Source organism: Pangasianodon hypophthalmus, chromosome 2, assembly GCF_027358585.1.
Source record: "Pangasianodon hypophthalmus isolate fPanHyp1 chromosome 2, fPanHyp1.pri, whole genome shotgun sequence".
Taxonomy (NCBI): domain Eukaryota; kingdom Metazoa; phylum Chordata; class Actinopteri; order Siluriformes; family Pangasiidae; genus Pangasianodon; species Pangasianodon hypophthalmus.
In genome coordinates this window covers 5,159,400-5,180,317 of record NC_069711.1, presented here as the reverse complement: position 1 = coordinate 5,180,317, position 20,918 = coordinate 5,159,400, and the positions used below count along the sequence as shown (strand labels likewise).

The 20,918-nt window shown below is 37.4% G+C and overlaps 1 protein-coding gene across 1 annotated transcript; it reads left to right on the top strand.

Moving 5' to 3' along the window:
* The first annotated feature begins 8,309 nt into the window (after positions 1–8,309).
* On the top strand, positions 8,310–17,785 carry nufip1 (nuclear FMR1 interacting protein 1). The gene is given in 11 exon segments (XM_026925773.3): positions 8,310–9,404; positions 9,819–9,883; positions 10,061–10,165; positions 10,289–10,351; positions 10,493–10,569; positions 10,702–10,794; positions 10,950–11,140; positions 11,257–11,397; positions 16,183–16,448; positions 16,634–16,765; positions 16,768–17,785. Coding segments are annotated over 11 exon segments (1,386 nt in total). The 5' UTR covers positions 8,310–9,175; the 3' UTR covers positions 16,792–17,785.
* The last annotated feature ends 3,133 nt before the right edge of the window (positions 17,786–20,918 follow it).

Here is a 20,918-nt window from a genome sequence, read left to right as displayed (position 1 = left end):
CAGATGAGGATGGGTTCCCTTTTGAGTCTGGTTCCTCTCAAGGTTTCTTCCTCATATCGTCTCAGGGAGTTTTTCCTTGCCACCGTCGCCTCTGGCTTGCTCATTAGGGATAAATTCACACATTTACAATTTATTTTGGTTTAATTTAATTTGAATCTATTTCTTTCTGTAAAGCTGCTTTGTGACAATGTCCACTGTTAAAACCGCTATACAAATAAAATTGAATTGAACTGAATTGAATTGAATAGATGTTGCTGCTGCACGTTGGGCTGTATTCTTACCCTGTGCAAATTTAATAGGTTTGGATGATTGTAATATTCTTTGCAATGGTGTTTTAGGGACAGCTCCAAGTCGAACAAATTCAAATGATGGTGATGGTCCAGGTGGAGTTTGATCCTGAGTCAATGGCAGATTAAAATTCACAGCTGACTTTTCAAAATACTCATTCATTCCATCCTTAGGTTCCAAAGATTGTGGAGTAATAATTGATTAGACTTGTAGACTTGGACTTGCTGTTGTCTCAAAGTCTTCTAGAACCTTTAATTTAGCATCATTTGCAGAAAGCTATAACATTCCAAATTTACTACTTCCAGTCTCGTGTTTAACGCATGTAACTGCTTGATTTATGTGAACCTTTGGAAACATTTGGCCCAATAAGTGTTTGTGGATTCTTTTGACCATTTTTCCACATCTCCACTTCACTCATAAAATTCTCAAAGGTAGCCATCTTAGGCTCATACCAATCAATCCGCTCATTTTCCTTGATTTCATCAGATAACCATTCTTGCACAAGCTAATGAGCAGCCTTAAATTCCCCAAGTGCCAAATAAAATGCATCCACTCCATTGTTAATCAGTTCCACATCGCTATCATGAACAAACTATGCTTTCACTTCATTCATCCTACGTGTACAAACACCAAGCTTTCCCCTGAGCATAGCACTAAGGGATGCAATGCTTTGTTAGACATTTTCATTTTGAGACATTTTATCATCCATAGTTGACAAAAGCAAACATGAACCAGATATCCATTGAACCAACAGGCAACAGTGTGCACTATTTCATGCTCAAATCTTTGAACAAAGCCAGACTTCACAATAAACTGCAGCATACAGAAACAAATTTCCCAGTGGTTACTCACATACTTGATAAGTTTCACTTGATAAGAGTCCTACAAAGGCTGTTAATGAATTCCAATAGCTCGTTCATTCAAATGTAGGCTATACCTGGGCCCACTGCATACTTGACCTTCTTGGGAGCTTGGACCTTCAGTACTTGGACCCCTAATTAATATAATGTAAAACTCAACTCTACTGTACACCAAAATAAAGCTACTGTACACCAAAATAAAGCTCAACTCTACTGTACACCAAGAGCTAATGAGAGCTTAAGAGCTTATGAGTAAAGTCCGTGTTTTGTAGAAGAAGAAGAAGCCTTTGTGAAAAATATACATTACAACAAAATTCTTTGCTTAACATAATCCCAGCTTGTTAGGAAGTTGGGGGTCAGCCATGATATGGCACCTCTAGAACAGATAGGGTTAAGGGCCTTGCTCAAGGGCCCAACAGTGGCAACTTGGCAGTTCTGGGGCTTGAACCCCAACCTCCTGTTCAGTAACCCAGATCCTTAACTGTTGAGTTAAGGCTCCAGGTTACTGCCACTTTTTATGTTATAGTGTTCAATACAGTTGAGCTTTATTAAAGTTTCGACATTCACGTCCGGAGGTATTTGGACAATGACGGAGTTTATGTGATTTTACCTTTATACACCACCACAATGGATTTGAAATAAAACAATCAAGATGTGATCAAAGTGTAGACTTTCAGCTTTATTTTAAGAGGTTCCACAAAAATATGGCATTTACCATTTAGGAATTACAGCCATTTTCAACAAAGTACCTCCATTTTCAGGGGCTCGAAGGTATTTGGACAAAGTGACATAATTGTAAATCTAAAAATAATTTTAATACTTGGATGAAAATCCTGCCTGAAGTCTGGAGCCCATGTTCTCAAAACTCAAATTCTGAGTTTCCTCCCTGGAGATACTTTGCCAGGCCTTCACTGCAGCCACCTTCAGTTGCTGCTTGTTTGTGGGTCTTTCGGCCTTCAATCTTGTCTTCAGTAAATGATCTCTATTGGGTTGAGATCAGGCAACTGACTTGGCCATTGAAGAATATTCCATTTCTTTGCCTTCAAAAAGTCTTGAGTTGCTTTATCCACCTGCACCGTGTCAGTCTGCACTGTGAGCAGTCACATCATCAATATGGCTTTCCTGTTCTTGAATGTTACCAGTGGTTTGCACCTTGTTGTAAACCCTCTGTATTTACATTCGTGAAGGCGTCTCTTGATTGTAGATTTTGACAATGATACGCCTACCTTCTCCAGAGTATTCTTGACTTCTGTTGATGTTGTGAAGGGGTTTTTCTTCAACAAGGAAATGATTCTGCGATCATCCACTTTAGTTGTCTTCCATGGTCTTCCAGGCCTTTCGATGTTGTTGAGCTCACCAGTGCTTTCTTTCTTTTCAAGAATGTACCCAACTGTTGATTTGGCCACACCTAAAGTTTTTGCTATCTCTCTTATAGATTTATGTTGTTTTTTCAGCCTAATGATGGCCTCTTTCACTTGCATTGAGATCTCCTTGGACTTCATATTGGTCAAACAGCTGCCAAATGCCAACTCAATACCTGATATCAACTACAGACCTTTTATCTGCTTCATTTGTCTTGAAGTAACAAGGGAATGGACCGCAACTGGTCAATTAACTTCTTGTCAGTCAATTGTCCAAATACCTTTGAGCCCCGGAAAATGGAACATGGCTTACCATGGCTGTAATTCCTAAATGGCAAATGCCATATTTTTGTAGAACCTCTTAAAATAAAGCTGAAAGTCTACACTTCAATCACATCTTGATTGTCCTTGAATTTTTTTTATGTATATTTCACAAAGCAGAATGTTAAGCTATTGAACAAAACCTTTTTTGTGTCATATCTGTGATTTGTTTGTTTGCTATAAAGTAAAAATCTGGGTGAACATCCTCTAAGTGTGGTGATTCCATAATTTTTGCCAGGGGTTGTAGATATCAGCTCCTCAAGCCATAGTCTGGCAGCAGGAGGATCAACCTTTTTCCAGAACAGTAATAACAGTTTCTTAGCTGTTATCAAACAATATGTAAGGAATTTCTGTTGAGCACTGTTCAACGAATGTGTATAATTAGAATGTCCTAATATAATGAGCACTGGGTCTGGGTCCAAGTTTACATTAAGGACATCTGAAAGCACTTTAAAAACCTCACACCAGAATCCCTGTATTTTATGACAGAATATAAAACTATGAGCTAAATCAGCATCCTCTGATTTGCACTTATCACAAATAGGGGAGACATTGGGGAAAATCCTATGTAATTTCTTTTTAGAAAAGTGTAATCTGTGTAGGACCTTAAATTGAATGAGGCATAATCTAGCGTTGACCGATTGCTTATCAATATCCTCCAAGCCACTCTGCCAAATCTCCTCCTTTCATAAATTAAAGATAGCTGACATTAGTTTCCCCTGAACTGTATGAGACAATCATCAATAACTGAGGGAGGGACCTCGATTAGGGAATCATTATGTGTACGCAAGTAATTCCTTATTTGTAAAAATCTGAAAAAATTTTTTTTTGGGAGGTTAGGTTTTGCAAGAATTATGGCAAACAGGTCTGGGTAGTTTTTTCTGGATGAATGCTTGAAACCATTTATCACAGAAATGAAATAGTACTGGGATAAGTGTTGCTGCCCTACTTCATTTTCTGTGCTGTAACCTTCTATTTAAAGTTTTTCCTGCAGTATTAGGTCTTCAATAGGCAAAGGAAAGAGAGCACAGAGATCAAGCGATATTCCAGATACTGGAACCTTAAACTACATGGAGTTACAGAGAAAGCATAAGATAAAGATGTGAGGAATGAAGTGATTATGTTTTATCACTAGACTATGCATAGCGGGCTCTGAACATGATTAATACTGTGTGTTGTGTTGGCTGAAAGAAACACAGTGATTTGCAGTGTATCATTATACAATTCTCTTCATGCCTGCAAAGAACCACAATGTGGGCTACCGCTAAAAGTTCAGCCTATCTAAGAAACAACAGTTTCTGCTTTACAGAGGATCTCTTCAGATTTGACAGAAAACAGGATGAAGTTATGGCTTTTTATCTGCTCCAGATTTCTCCAGACTTTTCAAACTTGAAGTGGATGCCAGTGGTACCAGTGCTGGTGCAGTCCTATTACAAGATGATGACCAAGGAATCGACCATCCTGTATGCTTTTATTCAAAAAAATTTAATTGCCATCAAGTCAATTACAGTACAATTGAAAAGGAAGCTTTAGCTCTTTTATTAGCCCTGCAACATTTTGAAGTCTACATTCTAGTCCACAACCACTTATTGTCTTCACTGACCATAACCCACTTGTCTTCCTACAACGCATGTGCAATAAAAATCAGAGGCTCATGCGTTGAGCACTCATTTGCCAAAATTTTAATTTGCAAATTAAGCACAAGAAAGTAACAGAAAATGTGTTAGCAGATTCTTTTTCCAGATGTTGCATGTAAACCTGTGATCATGCTTACTCTTAAGTGTGGGGACAATTCACGTAAAGCAGATACAGCTTTACTTTGTAGGTGGTTGTAGGTGGTTGTGCTTTTATTGACAAAAAAGTATTATTTCTGCTAGGTTAAGTGGTCAGGTACTAAGATGTAATTAAAGCATTGCATGGAAAAAAATGTCCCATTGCTCGAATATTCACATTTTATAATGTTAGAATGTTTCCTTGTGACATACATATTGTGATCAGAGTATTTTGCTTATAAGTCACGCTGACAAGTGTTCCCTAAAGTTAAAGACTGTTGGCTACTCACCATGATACTGAAATACAAGTCTTTGTTTGTCTCATACAAAGTGCTACAGAGCATATAATTCTTGCAGTGAAATTCTTAATTGTAAGTTCCCAAGCTGTGCAAACATCACAAAGACCAAAGACACATAAGACATTTAAGACATACAGTGCACAACAGTGCAGGACAATAACAAGTAATATCTTTATAAAGAATACCCATTGAAATATGCAAAGTGCATCTGATATGCAGTACTGTGCAAAAGTCTTAGGCACCCTATTTTTTTAGTACAAACTTTGTTATAGATTTTTATCTTATGACTTCTACATTATTGATTCAGTACAAAACCATTTTAGATTTCCAAACATTAGTTTTCCAGCACAAAATTAAATGTTACAGATGTTTGTATGTCAGTAAAGAAAGCAGCATAAGAGACCACTTTTCAGACAAAAAAACATAATGAAGGCTGCTGGGTTTTGCTGCAAAAATAAGAAGCAAGTGTGACAGTCAAAGTCTCCAGAAGAACTGTGGCTGGTTCTGCAAGATGCTCAGTAAAACTTACAGCTAATTTCCTTATAAAACTGCACAAATTGTACCTGAGACTACTATTTTTTTTTAAAGTGAAGGACTGTCACACCAAATATTGACTTTGTTTCATTTATTACTGTTTATTGCTCTTTATAGTATTTTTTAATGTAGAATCATTTAATTTCATTATTTTTGAAGCCACAGAAAAAACATCTCAACGTTTATTGGACAGTGCCCTCTTCCTTTGTTCCACCTCTGGATACTACCACCTCTGGTTTCTCCTTATGATGAATGGTAGACCTCTCAAAAGGGCAGAACCTTGTAACCAACTGCCAATCACTGAAATGATAATGAACATTATTGACATCTCAAACATAAACATAATGGCACCAGTCGGAATCGCTTAGACCCTGCAGTAGGGGTGTAATTTGTAAATGCTATAAACTGCAAGAATAAAATTCTATTTGATTATTTGCTTTAAATTCTTAAATTGGTTGTTTGTAAGTCTAGCTTGCTAGCTGTCACTTTCTTCTTCAGCCAGCTGCTTTTTTGGCCCAAAATTGTAGACTTTGCTAATGTTGACCTGATTTTAGAAAAGTCTTTTGATGCTCATACTTAAACAAAAAGGCAGACCAACTCTCAAAAACCCTAGTGTAGGTGGAATTCTTCATTCCAATTTAGACTAATTTAGACTAAAGACTATTATATCTGTCAGATTATTGAACTTTGCAGTATTACACATATTGTGATTAACATCTATGGTTATATTGCTAAGATAGAAAATGCTATTTTTAACAATATAGTAGAAAGAATTCATTATTGTTTGGCTAAATTTCCTACTGCTCATCTACATATTGGGGGAGAGTTCAATCTTACTTCTTATTAATCAATTATTAGGTGGGCCCTAGTGGTCAAACTAATGCAAGTTTAAAATTTAAAACGTTAATGCAAAGATTTGGTCTAACTGATGCTTTGAGAAATGAACAACCTGATGATAGATTTTTTACCTGGACCAATAACTCAGGAACTAGACAGTCTAGAGTAGATTTCTGGCTGGTTTCACAACTCATTAAATACTACTATTTTATCTACCCCATTAACTGATCACAAAAAAGTAAAATTAATATTAGTTTACTTCCATTTGCTGTGGGTAATTTACATAATACATACTGGAAACTCAATAATCCTATATTAAAACACGCAGTAGTTAGAAAAAGAATTGGCCTTGCTATTTCAATACTTTTGAAGAGGACTGTACTTTTCTTTGGAAAAATAAAATCACTATATAAAAAAATACACAGCTATTGTAATGGGGGGCTTCATGTTTCTAAATTTTACTACTTTAAATAACACAATTTTACCCAACATCTATCTGGAACTTTTCTCACCATATTGGCTTAGAATTTCTACTGTTGTGTAATAATAATATGAATAGGATTCATGTTTATCTTTCTAATTTCCATAAACAAGCAATTTTAGCTTGACCTACTGTTTAAGTGTACTTTTTCTCCAAATACATATCTCTTCTGAAATAATGGTGGTATTTTCTACTAACAGAGGTCTTTGTATTTAGAAAACTGGTTCAGGTATGGGATCAATTTTGTGAGCCAGTTGTTTAATAAAGAAGGTCATTTATTTGCATAATAGGAATTTGTATCTTATTATCTTCTATGCCATCCCATCTGGAGCAATAATGTTACATATAGGTTTTCAGTGTTTGTCATCTTCAAAGATGTCTTGATCCAACTGAAACACCTACTGGAAAAATAGGTTTTAAGTCTCTGATTTAAAAAGCAATATGAACATTTGAGCTTTATTCCAAAGGGAACTAATCTCTACTTCCTGTGTAGTCACAACGTGGAACAAATCCATTCGGAACATTTGCTGAAGAAAAAGCTGGACTCGGTCTAATAAATATTTGCTTTTGATCAAAGTGAAAGAAGTATCTTTTAAACTTATTCATTGTTATTATCCAGTTACATTGCCTCAAGATTTAAACTGGACATTGACGAGAACTGAAAGTTTTTGTGATTCACACCTAGATACTGTTGTGCATTTATTTTGAGATTGTGATCACGCACAAAGACTTTTATATGGTGCCTCTGGCATCATTGACAAATTTGTTTACAAAGACCTTAAACTTTACTTTGAGAATGTTTAGCGTCACTACATTTAAAAAAAGAAAGTGAATATGTATACTTTTGTGTAGTTTAATTATATTAAAGTACTTTATTCAGAATTTCAAATTCTTAAAAATTTTCCCAAACTTGAAAAAGATATAAAACTATAGTAGAACTATAGTTTATGCAGTAGATGCATAAACAAGCTTCAGTTAGTCCAGAATGCAGCTGCAAGAGTCCTTACTAGAACCAGAAGTTATGACCACATCACCCCTATCTTATCCACACTGCACTGGCTCACAATCAAATTTCGCATTGATTATAAAGTACTACTCTTGACCTATAAAACACTGAATGGTTTTGCGCCACAGTACCTGAGCGAACTGTTGGTCTTTTATGATCTGCCATGCCTACTTTGATCAAAAGGTACAGGCTTTCTGTTCGTACCTCGAACAGTGAAGGCTACAGCACGGGGTAGAGCTTTGTCTTATAAAATACCTGTCTTATAAAATTATAACAGCCTTCCAGTTAGTGTTTGGGGCTTAGACAAAGTCTTATTGTTTAAGTCTAGGCTGAAAACATATTTGTTTAATCAAGCCTTTTGTGAATAGTTTTTTCTTAGGTAAAGGAGCAGACCTGGAGGGTTCACAGGCATAGAATGTTTTGGTGAACTGGGATGTTTGGATGATGACCCCTTCTGCTCTCCGGACCTGCCTGATCCATCCTGATGCCCTGCTTCTGGTTGGAGTTCTCATCAATTGGAAATCACTCGCTGCCGCTGAGGATGGCCCTACATGGACAGCCTGAAGATCATTGAGATTATAGACTGGCTGAGGATGGTACCACTTAAAAACCATGAAGATGGCTTTGGACCACAATTCATATGAACAGTTATGCTATGATGGCTTAGGACTACAATTGCTAGGATAGCTTTAGAACTGCAATTGCCACGAACAGTTTTGCACTCAGGTCTGTTGCACTCAGGTTTGTTGAACAGTGGATAAGTTCAACAAACAGACTTAATGTGAAAACTGTAATGAATTGTCCTGGTTACACAATTGCACTATTTGTCCATGTAGTACGCAGTTATAGAAGGGATGTATTTAAAATCTGTTGTCACCCAGATGAGGATGGGTTCCCTTTTGAGTCTGGTTCCTATCAAGGTTTCTTCCTTGTATCGTCTCAGGGAATTTTTCCTTGCCACCGTTGCCTCTGGCTTGCTTATTCGGGATAAATTAATGCATTTAAAACTTATATCTTGACTGTATTTAATTCTGTAAAGCTGCTTTGTGACAATGTCCGTTCGTATGCGCCATAGAAACGAAATTGAATTGAATTTAATATATGTTTTATCCACTCTTAGAACAAAAAGGCTTAAAAAGCACGTTTTTGTTAAGTTTGGTGTTTTTCTGTTTAACCTATTGTCTGCATACCCTTGGCGTGTAGTGTATGCTTTAAAATACAAAAGGAAACGCCCTCCTTCGGGTCGGTGACCTCTGACGTCATCAGTCACGTGCTAGTGTTAACTCGATACATACTTCAACACGCTGTACTGATGCACTTCGTTTTTCCGTAGTGAGAACTATCTCTGATACCACGTTTTCATACGGCACAGCGTGTTAATTCCAGACAGTAATTATCGCGTGTTTGACGGTGGACATGGCTGAACCCGAGGGATGTCCACCCAGCAACTCAGGCTGGCCGACTCAGGAAGCACCGCTGAGACCGCCGAATGTACAGCAGACTCCTCAGCAACAACCGCACAAATTTCAGGCATTAAGAGACTGGAACTGGTTTCAGTCTGCGCCGACAAGTCCGTGGGGTCTCAACCCCATGTGTCCTATTAATAGCTACGGTGGTCCAGCTTATGTACAACACCACTATCCTGGTAGGTCCCACGCAGTCGCGTGTACTGGGGCGAGGATATCTGTAGTGCACATGGCTAATGCTGCAGATAGCCATGTGACAACATTACACTTTAATATCACACCAAACCAAAACCCCGTCAAGGATATCACAATATCGTATCTACTATTGGAGCAATCGGAGTGTAATTTCTGAGAATCTCATTTTTAATTCTAATGGAACTTTTGTTCCGTGAAAGTAATCGTATGCGATGCAGCTTTCAGATTTCAGAAAGTACTCACCTGAGACATTTTTTGGCTTCTGACCATCAGTATTGCTGTATGCCTATTGCCAGCTAGTGGTATTGTGAGACTTTTGTATTCTAACATCTGTGACTGTGGCTTTAATTGTCAAATATTTCCATAATTTAATAAATAAATTGTTTGACACTTTACAGGTTATCATCTTCATGAATATCAGTATGGGAGGCAAGACCATAGCCAAAAACAGTGGAGAAACAAAGTAACATGGCTTATAAATGTTTGTTTTTAGTTTGCAGATTTTAAGATAATCATTTAACCTACTGTAATTAATTAATGTGTGTATAAGTATGTCCACCTCTGTTTAATGCTTGCTAATGCCAAGGTCAGTGTGCTGTCGTGCTTTAACTTATGTGTATGACTGGGCATTTTTTTCCAGCAGAAAAAACAGAAAGAACCAGAATTCAGTCATTTCTGTGATACTTGTGATAGAGGTTTCAAAAACCATGACAAATACAATGAACATATTACCCAACATGTAAAGGTAATCCATCACACCAGTGAATCGCATACATGTGAACTGTAGGATCCCAAATTCAAAGATTTTTGATTCATTTTGGATCATTTTAGAAATGTAGATGGTAAGTTTTTTGTGCTTCCTCCCCAGTGTTCTTTTGACGATTGCAAATACACTGCACATGAGAAGCTTGTCAAAATCCACTGGAAAAATGTGAGTGATACTATTTAATTGTGTGTAGACCTTTATGTAGATAAGCCACTTTAGTTTATCTGTTGGTTAAATTTAACATGCCTTTTCACATTTCAGGATGGAAAAAAGTTTTGAAAGTTTAAGATCCAAATTGTCTTTCAGAGTCATGCCCCAGGAGCAAAGCGAATCAAGTTGGACACTCCAGAGGAAATTGCAAAATGGAGAGAGGAAAGGAGAAGGTATAATTCTCTACTCTTTACACATAAATGAATGTATAACTGAGTAGCTTGTAATTGTCAGCTATTTAATTGTTTTATACTTACTGTAATGTCTTCAGTTTGAGAATAATAAATGCTGAATGCTGTGTGCAGGAACTACCCAACACAAAGCAATGTAGAGAAGAAAATTAAATTAATGGAGGTCAGAGAAAAGAGAGGAGATGTGCTGGAAACTTCTCAGTTTGGGTTTGTTACTGTACTTATAGTTCAGCTTTTATATGCTGCTAGTGTATAGCTTTAGATGTTTGATTCAGTTCTGGCAGTTAGCTTTTGAATGTAAATTGATGCCTGTTGGTTATTTGAGACATAACAGGTGTTTATTAACGCATTTCTTTAAACAGCCGTTTTAAGAGTCATGGCCGAGTGCATGGTGGGCACTATCATGCAGAAGGTTTCCAGACTCACAGAGGGCATGCATATGGTGGCCATCAATACTTCCATCCAGGTAGTGAAAAGGTGGAGCAGGTATCACCTCTCACATGCCTTCCCCATGATGTAGATCCTCTAGGAGCCCTGGCCACCAGTGATCCAGGTTGGATAAAACCAGCCACTGCTTTCTAATCAAAACATTTGTCTGAAATTATCCAACGCTGTCCTTTGTGTTTCCTTTAAAGGGAGCAAATTATTTCAGTCTGTATATTTTCTCAGATTCTGAGAAAGAGGAGTCAGCAAAGGAGATGAAGGCTGACATTTCCGTGGCCCCCAAAAATATGACCTCCGCTCTAGGATCACTGATGTGCAGCTATGGAGAAGATATGACCGAAAGCGAAAGTGACAAAGAACCAGAAGGTGAGCAACCTCCTGGATAAATTCTTTTATCCCAGCTCAGGACCATAGACATATTAACCATGTGTGGACTTCTTACCTAGGATGTAATTGTATATAACTGCATTGTTTAAATTTAGGTTAATATTTATAATACTTAAATATGAAATAAGTATTATAATTATTTAAACTTACTTTCAAGAATGTATCTTTTGTTAGTATTTTATTTTGCTCTCACATTGGAATTTCTTTTATAAAGCAGGGTTTGTTAGGTCCTGGAGGTCCAGATGTGGACCCAGCAAAGTATTTTAGTGGACCAAACTGCATATATACTGTAGCAGAGCATTCAGTGTTTCAAAAAAAAAAAAATGACCATAGTTCAGAGACTCCAGATTTCTAAACATGAGCCAGCATGGTTTCTGTAGCAGATTGTCTGTTGCAGTTTATCCAGTATTTTCAGAGATTTTCATTTACCCTCTCTGGTCTGATTAGTGATATAATGACGTAGGCTATACGAAAAACAAGGAAAAGCCAACAACAAAAACAGAACATTTAAATCTGATTGGGCGGAAGTGTGTGTGTTTATTCTTCCCGTCTGTTCAGAGTCCATGTCACTAGTCAAATGTGGTAACGTGTGAAACAAAACATGACACTTCACATTTAAATCCACAAACTAATCCATAATGGTTAAGCATTGCAATGTAACTGTTGCCATTCAGTTATGTTAGCTGATCATCCATAACTTTATAAGCAAGGAATTTTATGAAACTGTATCCAAGTTGAATATCCCTGTTCTGAAGTATCAAAGTACTTATAATAATCTAAACAAGTTACTGCATATCAAAATATATACAGTAGGTGGGTACAGCGTATTAATAGTGTACACCGGTGACTGCAAAAATGAACTGAAATCAGCCAAGCATATGAAATGACTTTGTGGCTATTTTTTTTTAATGCAAACAGAAAGTCAAAAACATGCCAATATATGTGTGATTGTGAGTGCAGTAAATAAGCTGTGGTTAATAGAAAATGCATCCATGCAACAAATGCTGGTAAAGACCAGTATTTGACTGTAAAGACTCTGCGTGATTGGCAAATTAAGATCCTGCTAGACACAGAGTCTGGTAAAAATATTAATTTAAAAAGCATACAAATTTTAAATTAAATAAAGTACATATAATTTTTAAAGTAAGTAAAGATCTCTTCTACACCTCCTTTTATTCAATAATGCATGTCTCTTTAAATGAATGTAGATGATGCGCTGAAGGGAAAAAAAAGCTGCTGTTTCAATGTAAACATTTAAACTCGCTGCCAATGGGGGTTGTATCATTACATGTTAAAAACCTCTATTTCATATAGCCACTGCTGTGGAATCATTGTTTTCTTGCAAATCACAGCTACAGTGGTCATGTTTATAATAAAAAAAAAAAAGAGAGAGAGAGAGACAGAGACAGAAATTAAAATGGGATTCATGTAGTCTACGAAATGGTTCCCAATTCTCTTTAATATCCATTTTTATATGAGAAAATTAGACAGCTAGCAAAGTACACATCTTAGCTAAAGGATGCTAACGCCGCTGGTCACAAGGGTTTGTTGGAGGGACGGACTCTCTGGTTGGTCTTATAAACAGAAGTCATATACACTCTATTCAAGTCCGAAATTAAAATTGTCTCTTACCCAGTCAGATCCTACTTTACTCAAAGTTTTCTTGTTCTCAGCTGTTTGTTGTGTTCATAGGCCTGTTGACTATTTTATGTTTATTTAAATGTTGACTGTATGTCTCTTTGATCAATAGTAGCATGAGATGTCCCATCACAGTCTTCTTGGAAGTTATCTGCATTTGGGTGAATCCAAATGGCTCACAATTTGAACACATAGTTCAGTACTTAGGATCGAGAAACTATTATTTCATTGCCTACATGGAGCATTTATATAGGGAGTCGGAAGATGGACAAAGCTTTCAAATACTAAATAGAGAATACTAAGGTGTTCTACCACCTCCAACACAGTGGCGCATTTGGGATGGCCAGTGGATTCACCAGCTGACATTCACGGCAAGACGCACACCACTGACGAACATTACTGTGAATGCCTGGCCAGTAAAAATGAGCCATTAGTTTGGCTAGAGTTTTCTCTACCCCAAGGTGCCCTGCCATTGGGTTATAATGAGCCGAATGGAAGAGTGGTTCCTTGCGGCTTTTTGGTATCCGCAAAATGGGTCATGGATTCTCTTGTGTGAGTAGCCCAGCTTACCCGATATAATAATCTTGGATAATAGAAAAATAGAGAAAGGTTAGTACTGGCTCAGCTTGGACTTTGTCCCTGTTAGTCACTGACACCTAATTGAACATTTTATACATAATTATGAGACACACCATCAGATAAGTGTGCACATTCCTGTGAATACACCTCACCTTCACCTCCCATGACCCCGGAAATGACTGGAAATATTGGGAGCACCTTACTCTGATCCATCCTGGTGCACTCTGCCTGGTAATGCCCTGGTTCTCGACAGCCTCTAGGGCTCATGGGAGAAGGCGAGGTAGCCAGCAGGCTCTGAATGTCAGCTTAGCCTACAGCTTGGCTGTCTATCACTCTGGTCAGATTCTCCTGCTGCTGCTATAGACTCACAAGAGCCTGCTGTCACTCCTGCATCGGCACTAGCGACTGGATTAACCAGGGCGAAAGGACTGGTCCCCATGAGAACGTTCTCTGAGCAGCATTTACCCAAGTTTTGGCACCAGTGTGATGCTACGCAGCTCAAAGGAACAGTGCACTCAGGGTGGGATTACTGTGATTACTGAGCGTTTATTTTTGTTGTCCGTGCACAGGGGAAAAAGGCAAAAACCAAAAAAAAAAAAAAGAAATCCAGCAGAAAACTGGCAGCATTCCAGCAGCTTATCTTGGTTCAGTTCAATCCAGCCAGCTCAACTCTCACTTGCAGCAAATCAGCTGCTTTCCAGCAGTTAGGCTTAAGTCTCCTGTTTCTCACACGCACACACCCCGGCCCCGCTCACTGAGCCTCCATCTGCCACACAACTCTATCTTGGTCAGTGCTGACATGTTTCTGAGTATAAAGATAGCTGTATAAAAGATGGGCAACATGTTGTCATTGATTCACATTGTGCTGTTGTGAAGCCAAAAGTTGGACAAATGTAATATCACCATCTTGTGAAGTAGATTCTTGAAGTAGAAAATTTGGGATGAAATAGATGAAATAAAGCCACTGAAGCACTCTGCGTAGGAGATATTACCTCAACAGAGATGAATGATGCATCAGCATGCATGAAATCCTATCCTATTTACAGTAATCACATACAAGAGAAAATTTATATTTTAGTATGCTAATAACTATATATACACAGCTCAAACAAAGTATAGGTGATGTACGCTGAAAGTCATAACTGTAAAATTACAGAAATCCAGAGGAAGAATGCAGAGCCCCATAAGCTTACTATGGAGAATTTGTAATGGGAGTTAACTCTAGTAAAAATTTGTTCATATGTGCCACATGTGCCAATGATGCCAGGATAAGACACTTGGGATGTGGTTATTGAGTGTGATATGTCTAAGTCAGGGGTCTTCAATCTTATCCACAAAGGGCCGATTTGGCTGCAGGCTACAGGCCACACCTGTTTCCACTTGTTTAATCAGTTCATCTTGGTCTCCAATCAATTGTCAAGTGTGCCTCCATTTTAGCTGGTATGAAAGCCTGCAGCCACACCGGCCCTTTGCTGATATGATTGAAGACCCCTGGTCTAAGTGATTGAGAAGAACTGTAACTGATTGCACAAAGTGTGGAGACAATTGCACTACTAAAATCCATAACTAGGGCTACATTATTATCATTTTTATTATTATTATTATAATCATACTTCAGTAGAAAGGTGTACATCCAATATATAGCTGTCATAATTATATAGGCCAGCTTTGGTTACAGCTTTCCAATATGTTATGCATAAATGGCATATTCATAAAATTAGGTTTCATAAATTGTCAATCCCTCCTAACCATACAACTTAACATGGGCAACCTGTGCCCTTTAAACAGTCAAACGATGGAGAAGTCTGCTTTCTTCAAGATATCCGGTAAAAGGAAGTGCTTGTGTGTTCATACTACAAGACCGGTAGCTGTACTTGTCAAGAAACAACCCTAACCTGTCAAGTACCTTGAGAATCAACCACTAGAATGAATCCTAGCAATCTTAACAAAGAAAGTTATTAGCTACTGTATACAGTATGTACAACTGTTATCTAAACAAGCACAAGTCTTTACTTGGTAAACAAACCAGACAGCTTTCCGTTCATTAATATGGCTTTGGACAGGGTTAAATTGCCTGGCATTCTATGGTGGCTTCACTATTTCAGTACTCTTGTTATACAAGATATAAGCAGTTGATGTAGCAGATACTGAATGAGCAGGTGCATGGTATGCAGATGTTGGTGTGACTTAGGGAAAAAAAAAAAAAAAACCTCAAGCTTATTTTTTCCTTATTGTATGTTGGAGAAGAGACCGTTTTGGATGTGCACCATGGAAACAAGCACCATTCCTCTAACCAATAACACCATCTGCCACTGTTAAAAAGTCAGTTTTATGATGACAGCAAATTCAGGCCTGTTCCACATGTAAATAAATTACTTAAGTATTATAGCTGCCATTTTTAAACATTTGACTGCAAAATAAAAAGTAACTCAGTATTTCTTTAGGATGATGCCAACCTGTATCTTTTTCTAAAAATGACAGGTATTGCAAAGGCTAAATGCTTTGTTTTACAAGTGGGTTTTGTTTTTTATTATTAATTTTTGTCAGATGCCCCAATCCTGAAAAGTGCTCTGGCTTTAGAGGAGAACAAGGTTTTGGTTGCAGCTCATTCTAACCCAAACCAGAACAGTGCACCAATGCCTGAGAGGAGGCCAACAACTGAGGAATTAGAGATCAGCCATCAAGTACCACATCCTCATTCAGAGTCACATCCTCTGAGGAGAGGAGGGAGTCGTGGAGGTAGACGAAGGGGAAGGCGACATAATGAACCTAGGAGTGGACCACAGAAATGTCGTCCTACTTTACTAGAGATGGTGAGAAATGTTACAGTATAGCATACACATTACTTTCAGTTGATCTGTTGGGCTCATTCTGATTTATTTTTAATTCTTCACACATGTCCTTACTGGTAAAAAGATGTGTACTCATGAAATATGTTATATAATGCATGATGATTCATTAATTTATTTTAAACAGTGTTGTATTTTATTCCTTACAGTTGTTGGCTGCAGATATTCGCCATGAAAGGAATGTGGTGCTTCAGTGCGTTCGCTATATAATCCATAAGGAATTCTTTGGTCTAGCTTGTAAAGACTCCAACCTGGTGATGTCTGATGTTGCTTCAGTAACTATGAATGGTTCTGTGTCAGGAAATGATGTTGGTGAAAGTGACATAACAACATAATTATCTACGAAATGGAGCATTCAGTTGTGATGAAGGGTTGCCTGGTCATCCAGTCTCAGGAAGAGAATACTTCCTTTGTGTCACAGGATATACTGTTCATTAAAAGACATAAAGGAAATGGATTTATTCTGCTGGTCTCTGTCAAGACATAGCTGACCCCCAAGGTGTGTTTAAACAAAAGCTCACTGCACTAGTAAGCTTTTTTTTTTCAGTGTGGAGCACAAACATTCAGCCAAGGTCACTTCTGCTGATATTTGCTTAGTTTAGTAGCTGGTGATTGTTCCATGGGGGTACCACAGGATGGAGATGTGCCGAGGCAACCCTTAAAGCTAGTAAATCATTATCACTCAGAATATACCTCAGCTACTTTTTACCAGAGGCCATCAGGCTTTATCTGATTTTGTCACTTGATAACAGATCGAATTATTGTTAGGAGTCACTATGAGTCCCATGAATCTTTTTAAGTGAATGATCACACCAAGAATGTTGACTACAGCAGAATGGAGAACTTAGCTTACAAACGAGGAGTATGACAATGTTAGCTCGGAGATTTCTGTGGTTACCAGTGCCATACTGTTTAATTTTAAGTGACAAATCAAACATCTCAGAATGAAGACCAAGACAGTTTGAGTATATTAGTGTTTTGTTTAACCTACATTTAACAGTGATTAATGATTTCTGTGTTTGATTAAAACATGTTTATCCATGTGAATATGAATTATTATAATTTTCTAACAGTTTATTTAGTGGACATAAACAAATACTACAGGGTTAGAACAGCATGTTGAAGGATTTGACTGAATTTTGTATCACTACTTGTACACACATATTGCACACAGTTGACTACTTTAATAAGTCTAATTTTACATCTGGTTAACATGTCTATCAAGTTGTGTAACTGTAATGCATTTATTCAGGTAAATATTATTACTTCCTTGTTGCAGTAAAATTTTTCTCAACAATGAACCAGCATTTGAATCTTATGTTGACTTGATTCATAGCAACAAATTAAATCTAAAATTAATTTTTAAGACTTGATGAAAGAACTTGCTTAACTGTTATGAATGAAAAAATGTTGCAGAGATTAGTAATTTTGACAATTGTGCTCATAGCCTTAGGACAAAAAGCTATAAATGGAGGACTGCTATAAACTGCTGTAATGCTCTAAACTGCAATTTATAGCTAGAATATTTAGTGTGTTAGGTTTTGCAGATCTTCATTCATTAATAAAAGAAAAGAAATGCACAAATTTGAAATATTAATAGTGGAAGAAACTGAATTTTATTCTTCCTTGCATATTTTAGCTCTGCCAGAATGATTGGCTATTCTTTGACACCCCCCCCCCCCCCCTTTTTTTTTTATTTTAAATTTGTTAAAACCCATGTCATACACTGCCTTCTTCAAATCAGCTCCAATTGACAGGGTCATGGCAAACTCTATTCAAAATATTTTTCTGTTGATTTTTGCCTTATGTTTTGGATTGTTGCAGTATACAACCACATTTTTAATTTTTTGTTTATAAATTGTAAAATGTACAAATGGAAAATAAACCATTGAATGGTTATAGTGATATTTAAATGCCAAAGTGCGAACAAGTATTACATTTCCCACAATCCTTAAAGAAAGACCCACCAATAAAGGACAATGATGCAGTAACTTATTGGTGATTTATCATCAGTGATATCTCTGTTATCGTTATCATTTTTTGGATTTTTCTCTTAAAGCTTTTGCGCTTAATTTTTAATTTTTAAAATTTTTTTTAAATAAAAGACAGCAAACAGAGGCCATCTCTTTTGGATCTGCCTTAAATCCTCACCAGAAAACTATGACTAAGGTGAGTGTAATACAACCCCTGGCAAAAATTATGGAATCACCACACTCAGAGGATGTTCACCCAGATTTTTTACTTTATAGCAAACAAACAAATCACAGATATGACACAAAAAAGGTTTTGTTCAATAGCTTAACATTCTCGTTTGTGAAATATACATAAAAAAAATTCAAGGACATTTTTTTTATTAATGGCATGTCTTTTTCCAAATCAAGTAGAGGAAAAAAGTATGGAATCACTCAATGTTGAGGAAAAAAATTATGGAATCATCAACAAAAAAAACACAATTAATACTTTGTTGCTCCTCCTCTGGCTTTTATTCTTTGAGGCATAGACCTCACTAATGAAAAACAATATTCCCCATCAATCTGGTTCCAACGTTCTCGAATATCAGTTGACAGATCAGCTTTGCAGGGTGGAGCCTTAACATGGACCAGTTTTTTTACTTTCCACCATAAATTTTCAATTGGATTGAGATCCGGACTGTTTGCTGGCCATGTCATTGAGTTGATATGCCTTTCCTGAAAAAAAGCTTTAAAATTGTTTGCTCTGTGGCAAGATGCATTGTCATCCTGAAAAATTATTTCATCATCACCAAACCTATTTTCTATGGATGGAATGAGAAAATGTCCAAAATTTCACTGTACAACTGTGCATTGACTGCTGAGGTAATGACTGCCATCTCCCCTGAGCCTTTACCTGACATGCAACCCAATATCATAAATGAGTTGGGAAATTTGATTGGTTCAGGCAGTCATCTTTATATGTTTTGTTAGAACGGCACCAGACAAAAGTTCCAGCATCATCTCTTTGGCCAATTCATGATTCATCACTGAATTTCACTTTCATCCAATCATCCACACTCCATGATTGCTTCTCCTTAGCCCTTCTGTTTTGGTGTTAGTGCTGGTTTTCTTTTGGCTTTTCTATATATAAATCTCATTTCATTCAGCCGGTTTCTTACAGTTCTGTCACAAACATTGACTCTTGTTTCCGCCCATTTGTTTTTCATTTGTTTTGTTGTGCATTTTCTATTTTCAAGGCATAGTGCTTTGAGTTTTCTATCCTGATGCTTTGACATCTTCCTTAGTCTGCCTGTATATCTACCTTTCATAACCTTCCCATTAAGTTTATACTTGCAACAAATTTTAGACACAGCTGACTGGGAGCAACCAACCTCTTTGGCCACACTCCATGTTGAAATTCCTTGTTGAAGGAGTTTTATAATCCTTTCCATTGTTTCAACTGACAACTCTCTCATTGGAGCCATGTTTCCTTTCAATTAGCCAAGTCCAACAGCCCATTAAAGTGTGTAAGCACTCCCTTTTAACTGCTGACTTATTAGCATTTTTAGACTTGTTCCAGTATTTGTTTTAGAAATGGAAATTAAAAATTGATTCCATAATTTTTTCCTCAACATTGAGTGATTCCATAATTTTTTTCCTCTACTTGATTTGGAAAAAGACATGCCATTAATAAAAAAAAATGTCCTTGAATTTTTTTTATGTATATTTCACAAAGCCAGAATGTTAGGCTATTGAACAAAACCTTTTTTGTGTCATATCTGTGATTTGTTTGTTTGCTATAAAGTAAAAAAGCTGGGTGAACATCCTCTGAGTGTGGTGATTCCATAATTTTTGCCAGGGGTTGTATTTGAATACAATATTGAACTTGTTCAGTGTGTCAAGCGCAGAATGTTTAGTCATTCTTCTTCTGTCATTAGTAATAGCTTTATTTGTGAGGAAGTAGCATGCTGACGGAGAAGATTGCAGCATTGGAGGTGTCCATCCAGAAGCAAGAGAGGACCAGCAGCGTAGTTTCAGTAGGGGAAAATCTGGGTGCCTTAGGCAGAGATGGTGAACCCCCATTAGAGCCCGCACAGAGGGGAGCATGGATGATGACTCGGCAGCATAGTCACAAAGCCAGTTAACATAGCTCGCCCACAGAAGCACTCCTCTCTGTTTCATGTGCCAAACAGGTTGCCTCTCCTTAGTGAGACACCTGCTGAAAACCCTCTTAATAGATCTCTGATTATAGGATACCCTATTCCAGGGGTGTCCAATCTTATACCACAAAGGGCCAGTGTGGGTGTAGGTTTTCATTCCAATCAAGCAGGAGCCACAACTGATTCCACCTGTTCAATCAGTTGATGTTTGCTTTCAGCAGATTCAGGTGTGGCTTCTGCTTAGTTGGAATGAAAACGTGCACCCACACCGGCCCTTTCCGGGTTAAGATTTGACACTAGTGCCCTATTCTATGTCACGTGAA